The 7,673-nt window shown below is 33.3% G+C and overlaps 1 protein-coding gene across 1 annotated transcript; it reads right to left on the bottom strand.

The window, feature by feature from the left end:
* Positions 1–612: 612 nt before the first annotated feature.
* Positions 613–2,517, bottom strand: LOC134719037 (uncharacterized). The gene is made up of 2 exons (XM_063581965.1): positions 2,118–2,517; positions 613–1,670 (listed from the first exon to the last, which is right to left on the bottom strand). The coding sequence occupies exons 1-2, from the start codon at positions 2,438–2,440 to the stop codon at positions 695–697; spliced, it is 1,299 nt and encodes a 432-aa protein (XP_063438035.1). The 5' UTR covers positions 2,441–2,517; the 3' UTR covers positions 613–694.
* Positions 2,518–7,673: the final 5,156 nt, after the last annotated feature.

The raw sequence follows: 7,673 nt of genomic DNA, 5'->3' as shown, positions 1-7,673 counted from the left end.
GTTTATGTTGTTTATTTTAGGAACCAAAATTTTTAAACAAAACCAATAAAAAATGACATCGCTGAAAAGTGTAATATGCAAACGGAATCTTTTGCCATTACTTGGCGCCTGTGCCCTTTTCAATGTACATTTAGTTGTAAATCAAATTCGAACACACTAAGGAGCAATCAATAATCATAAACCACAAAGAAGACAATGCCATGGCAAATACACAACAGGCAACACAAATAACAACATAACAAAAACTAAAAACAAAGCAACATGGACCCCAAACAAAAACAAAATGTGGTGAACTCAAGTACCCTGGAAGGGTTAGCAGCTCCTGCTTCAAGTGTGACAACCGTCGTTTAGCTTAAATGTCAAAATCATTCTGAAACTCATTTATTGATGCTTATCAAAGTTTGTGTTTAAACTCAACCTATTCTTTTTTGCGCGTGTTGGGTCGTTGCCTCTTTGACACATTCCCCGTCTTCACTCATATTCTATCCCTTAAATACCATTCCAAGTACTAGTATTGCAACAAATTTGTATTATAAAGTGTATGTCAAACAAAGTTGGAGTGAATTATTCATTATGATAGAACATCATTCTGAGATTTTTTATAGTCCTATCTATATCTAAATTTTTATTTTTAAACATTACATCAATTAACACAATACTGATGCATTCAAAACAATCAATGTTTCTGAACCAGTCAAATCATGTTCTCTTGCCAATCTACGGCGCCTGCTTCCGAGTTGAAGTAATTTTTAAGATAGTTCCTTTGATCAATTCCAGCAGCGTTACCAAAATTTCTCTGATACCCTGGGTCTCCGTCGGTAAGTTGCGCACCTTGTCGCCATTGTCCCTCTATTAAATTATGATTGTTGTCTTCTTCGTCAGCAAACAGTTGTAGATCAGCACGTTTCCTTATCCGAAGTAAGTTATGAAGAGTAGTACAAGACAGTACGATTAAATCTACTGTTTCTGGCAGTTGTTGCATAGTTCCAATCAAAATCTGAAATCTCATGGCAAGAATGCCAAAAGCATTCTCCACAATTCTACGTGCACGGGACAACCTATAGTTAAAGATGCGCTCATCGTGGTCTAAACGTTTTCTTGAATAGGGTTTCATCATCCATGATCGGAGAGGAAATGCGTCATCGCCAATAAGAAAATAAGGAATATCTGTTTCACCATTTGGAAGAGGGGAGGGAGGCGGAAGATCCAAAGTTCCATCTTCTAACATTGGTCGTAGTTCCGAGTCCCTAAATATCTGGCTATCAGATGCACTTCCGTATGAGCCCACACTCAGCCAAATAAACTTATAATCTGCATCAACTAGAGCCATCATCACTGTAGAGAAGAAATGTTTGTAGTTAAAAAATAACGACCCCGAGTTAGGCGGTTTTCTTATTCTAATGTGCTTCCCATCCAAAGCACCACAAGCGTGTGGGAGGTTCCATATTCTTTCAAAGTCAGATGCTATACGCATCCAATCTTCCGTCGTAATCTCATCCGGCATGACTTCATCTTTGTATGCTAAGTAAATTGCTTCGCAGACTTTAGGCACAAAGAGTGATATGGAGTTCCGGGCAACACGAAAGGCATACATAAGATCAGCATACGTGGAACCGGTAGCCAAATGTCTGAGTGTAACGGCTAACTTCAGTCCTGGTTCAAGTGGTTCCCTGTAACGAGAAATATTTATCTAAACTTACAATGCAATTAAAAGAATATTTTTTGTCGCATAAAAGGTAAACTGGAAATGTGTCATACATTAGAATAACAAAAGACAAGACAGTTTAATATACCCACTTCCATATGAATACGAACGTTATTTGGGGCGTTACTAACACGTACTTTGTTCACTTTGTATTAAATTGAATTATTTAGAAGCAAAGTGCTTAAGGAAATTTTTTTAAAAGATTGTTTTGCTGACCTTTTTACTTAGATATGAATTTCTGAAAAAACAGTTAGTATGGTTTTCTAAACTGACTATATCATGCGGAAAATCCAAGCCCCGTCCTTCGGCACCGTCGGATATTCATATGATATAGTCAGCATACAAAATAAAACTAACTATTATTCTTAATGTACATTTCTGTTTTATTTTGCTTGAAAGTTGAAGTACTTACCTGAAAGAGGTAGAGCTTTTTCTGATTGCAGGGGTAATTCTGTCAAGTATCTCCCCAAACAAGTCTGCATCAACTCTTAAAAAGTTTCTGTAACCAGACGCATCTTCCCGGTTAAGCTCATGCAGGAGTTGGTCATATTGTCCAAACAAAGTTCTTCTGATGAGCCATGGCCTGCACCAAAATCTACGTTGAGTCCGCCTCCTCCTCCTCCTAAAACAAAGAGGAAACAGTTGTTGATTTTCTTCCTCTGCCCTCTGTGCCAGTGGAAGAAGAAGTCGAAGGAAGTTATGGAAGAGTAATAATTTATTTCTCTCGTAAGACATGTCTTGTTACTCCGAATGTTTACATGGATAATAAATGAGACTGTATGGCCTACTATCTATATGAGTGCATGCATTTCCCATTGCAAAAATAATAAACATTCGTAAAACACTCGTAACTCAATCGCAAATGTTCGTGGGCTATCGTAAACTATTCGTTAACCAATCGTAAAAACTTGGATCAGATCGTTACCATTCGTATTGTGCTCGCAAAACACTCGTATGCATTCGTTAATTGCTCGTATCTATTCGCAATGAATCGTCTACTGTTATCGTAAAAGCATCGCATTCATTCTTAGTAAATCGTAACCAATCGTAAAGCACTCGCAAATCACTCGTAAAAGTGGTTTATTCGCAAAAGATTCGTTAAAGTTTCACGAATCTTGTAAATTTTGGTGATTCGTTAGCATTCGTAAGAAACATTCGTGTATGTGAAGGGGGTATTAACAATTTAATATTATTCAAAATAAGTGGACCCCTCTTTTAGAAAAAGTTGTTTAATATATGATGCAACTCTCCTCTTTTTGAGTACAAAATTCTAAGTTTTCAAAGGTTTTGTAAAGAAGAACTAGACAAATCCTTGGTATTTCTGTTTTCTTTTCTACATCAATAAATTGATCCCTTATCTGAGGGAGGGTTGTTCATTTGTCAACCTGATAATAATAAACACAGGTCGAAGTACGCCCTTTTACACAGGGCTTTGATACAGACCAAACAGCAAGCTATAAAGGACCCCAAAATTATTAGCGTACACAATTCGAACAGGAAAAATCAACGGTCTAATTTATATATATATCCAAACAGGAAAATCCCAAATTATGAACAACATCAACAAACGATATAGTCCAGTCAAACTAAGATTTAACCTCAAACTAATTGCAACAGAAAATGTTTTAGTTCTAATCTATACTATTATGTCCTTTATATACACAAGAAAAAGTCCCAAAAAATCTAACTTGAGGAAAACTCAAAATCAGCATTTTTGATTTCCTATGGAAATTAACATTGGAAGGGGAGATAACTCTTGCAAAAATGAGTCTTTTTTGGGCAGTTTTTGGTTGTTTTTCTTGAAATTTATATAAAGTATGATTCTTTAATGGGGTTGTAAGTTTGAATATGACTAAATTATATAAGCTTCTGCTCATGAAATGTACAAAACCGAAGTGTTATGGGTAGTTTTATTTTTTTCGTGCATTTTTCATTAAAGAAATTGCAAATTTGAAGCTTTGTAACCATTTTGAAAAAATCATGTGAAAATTTGGTATTGTTTATATCTGTATATTATATTGTTTCAGCAACTTACTTATCTAAAGAAACTTTAAACCACAAAAAGAAGAATACATGCTTAATTATTTTTATTAAATTTGAGTTTCTTTAAATGACATGTTGAAAATCTGGATTTCTTAATTTATTAGTTGACCATTTATTGAATTTATATCTTGATAAAATATATGAAAACACCTTTAGAGTTGTTTGTTATACTTTAAAGACAGCTAAAAACTCAAGAATCAATACATTGTGGTGAATAGAAGCGGTAAAGTTATAATTTTGTATCAACTTTTATTGATATTTCTGCCTTTTTTTGCAAGAGTTATCTCCCTTTTCAATGCAAATCTCCATAGGAATTTTAAATGGTGATTTTTTTAGTCTTCCTCAAGTAATATTTTATGGGACTTTTTTCTGTGTATATTTGGGGTATAATGCTAAAGATTAAAACTTAAAAATCTTCTGTTGCAATTACTTTCAGGTTAGGGTCATATGTATGCTAGATTGACTGGACGACAGGCCTCTGAATCAATCAGGACAGGTGCATAAACATGCAGTGGCTATAGATAGTTTTGTTTCGCCAGCATACAATATAATTGCAGTTGAAGGCAAATCCTTCAGAAGATCTTCGTACTTTATTCTAACAGCGAACATGGTTTGATAGGGAATATAAGTCAGGGGGAAAGAAACCAATTGTTTGTTCTTTACAGGTATTTCCGCGCTGTTATAAATTTACAACGGAGCACTCCCTCTTTGGATAAATAGGTTTCATGCTGAAGCAACTATTCTCACAGATATTTACACCTTGTGGTATGGTGATTTTATGTTTAAAGTCGTTATATACAGGTTAGACTGTTATTTTAAAACAAATGTTGATATCTTTTTATAATATTTACAAAAACAACGGTGCGGGAAATGGACATGATTACATTTCCGGATGCGGGAAGCGGGAATATAAAAAAATAAAACAATTCTGTTGTGAAAAAAATAGGTGCGGGCGGGTCCGTCGAACAAGGAATCAAATTGGTGTGGCCTACGATATCACAAGACTGCAATTTAGCTCAAGACAGTGTGAGTTGTTATGGTATAATAGGAGGCAAGGTAGACAGGGTAAAACAATGGAGATTAAATGCTTACGTTACGCATTTTCAGCCCTCGGAATAGGCAGAAATGACTCGTGTTTTCCAGGTTAGAAACCAGACACACTAACATCTAAAACTGTGGAGTGATATTCCCAGACATTTCAACATTTTAATTTAAAGGTGGTTTTATGCGAATGTTTTACAATTAACCTTGGAATATAACAGCAGGTCACCACGAGAATAAAAGGTTAACATTTTATCAGATGTTCATATCCTGGTAGATGACGGACATGTTTTTAAAATATTTAAGGCTGATGATTTGCTCATTGCAAGTACATTAGTCTGCATTATGAATGAAAACATATTATAGAAATTAACGTCTTAATTGCAGGTAGATTTCTTAGTAATGTTAGGCGGAAAAGTATTGGCGATAGTGTCAGACAAGTTTGATGGAGATTAGTTATTAAAGTCAAAAGCTAAGTTTGAAAAGGAAAAAGGTTCCTCCAGACAGACGGGCTGTACAAAAATAAGTAGTGACTATAAACATAGTGTAATCAACTCCTTGTTCGACAACACAAGATATTTTGAGGGGATCTTACAGAAATCCGACTAATCACATATCATAACATCATTTAAGCATTCACAATAATGTGCAGACAAATTGTAAACGTATCACAAAGTGAATATCGACATTTAATGAGAAAATATTTACATAACTGTCCAAGTACCTTATGAAATGTGATATGTTGTTGTTACAATTTTTATAGATTGTCTTCAGTTTAACTTAAAATTGTGGACATAGATTAGAAAATAATGACATGTCAAAGATTGAGTCTGTACATTTCAGAATCTTAATGTTGTCAATCAGGAGGAATCCGGTTCAACTTCAAGGCAATAATTATTATTTGAACACAACATATTTAAGCTTGAGTGATCAAATGGTGATTAGATATTGGACTTATTGACGACGAATAATTGTTTCTTGGATACAGAGAGCGTCAATGTCATTTTTCAAATTTCCGTTATCATATTTTTTGTTGCAATGGGTTTTGTATTTAACGAACTTACTTCAAAAACATGACAAACATCAACATATCAGACAATGACATAATCCCTGTAGAGTCTTCTTTAATATTGTAATATACCTTCAATCATAGCAATCGGTCTCCAAAAATCATTCTCGTAACATAAGAAAAATATATTTGTCACTATCGGTCTTCTTAAACCGTACTTGCTTTATGGAAACTTTTGTTCAATTTACGTCGAAACTGACCGACTGTGCAAGGATTTTAGAGCCAGTGAAGGTCGTTAAAAATTTCTGTCACTAGCATGATCTGTATTGTCCTTGCAGAAGATATACACGATAAACTAAATCTAAACCATATTACCTGGTATAACTGCAATTATTAGAAAACAAACAACGTCAATAATTTTTTCCATTATCCCAATTCTTTTGTCACCTAAGGTTTTCCAAAACCGTCCTTTAATGTAATACCGTACATTTCCCAATCTAAAAGAGTTTTAAAATTAATGATATATTAATATTGATCTGTTTAACAATTACATTTGTAGAAACAGTGATTAAATTGCTGTATTTATTTGATACTATAAACGTCAATATTCTTTTTTTATTTACCGGCTTGAGAATTCTTTTGTCAGATCATTAACACTACAAAATATTATTCTGTAATCTGTAATCTGTAATATATATTCTGCCAATGTAGGCACACCTCTTCCGAGTATTGGTTTTTCACATCATGAATAAAAATATCTTCCACCAATATCACTATACACTATTTACATTGTTCATCATATTCTTGACGATAAAATTGGACTTAATGTCAATATCATCAAATCATTAAATATTTTAAAATCTAAAAATATTTATCTAAAGATATCACTGTTTAAGAGTAGACAACCAATTGACACTTAGGATTCATAAAATGTTACTTTCTTTTCTTTTTCTTTATATCATCTAATTGCAACAGTCTATATCTTTCACAATGGAGATTGTAACATAATCGCCTACATTTTGGATCTATAATGTTCTGTATCACTTTAAAAACTTTTTCATTTCTTAACATTGTCATGTAATTAAAGGGATCTATGATCAGTTGTAAAATGTCAAAATGTTCACCTTTCATATTAAAGGCAGCTAGTTCTTCACTACAGGAATTAATTAAATCTTCCAAAATTGGTTTTCTGATATCTTCTAAACTTTTACACGTTAATAAGAAATGTGGTAAAGTTTCTTCTGTTTCATTACACAGTTTGCATATAGACAGTTCTGTATTACTTTTAAACTTGGCTCTAACTGTTTGCAGAATGTAACTCCCAGTAGCTATTTTCAATTTTGTAGGAATTCTAATAATTTCCCTTGAATTCATAGTATTTGTATTTGCAATAGGATGACATTGTCCTGGTTTATATATCAACGATAAGTATCTTAAACTGGTATAAAGTTTTGCTTGATTCAGTATCTTCTCAATCCAGAATTTTTGAACTTTGGAAGTTATTTCCCTTTTCCATTGGTATTTACTAATTGGATTAACTAAGTATTGTGCAGGATCATTAAGTTCATATTTCAAAAATATTTTCCTCAGTAAACTAAACCAACTATTACTATTAATAGATTTAACATTTAATTGCCTTTCCGCTAGTTGCCATTCAATAGAATTTTTTCCTTGTCTAGTAATATTTCCATAAAAAGTTAAAATTTTTACATCTATTTGAGCTTCTACAGGTAACATCCCAGAAATCATATATATAGCAGGATCTGCTACTGTTTTTGGTAAAGATAACAATTGTTTCAAGAACTTCTTAAATTGGATATTTAAAGTTTCTAAACATCTTCCTCTAGGGATTACTATTTCCAATCCATAAAACAT

The sequence above is a fragment of the Mytilus trossulus genome, chromosome 5 (assembly GCF_036588685.1).
Source record: "Mytilus trossulus isolate FHL-02 chromosome 5, PNRI_Mtr1.1.1.hap1, whole genome shotgun sequence".
In the NCBI taxonomy this organism is placed as follows: domain Eukaryota; kingdom Metazoa; phylum Mollusca; class Bivalvia; order Mytilida; family Mytilidae; genus Mytilus; species Mytilus trossulus.
Note: the sequence above shows the minus strand (reverse complement) of the source record. Positions and strands in the feature narration are given on the sequence as shown.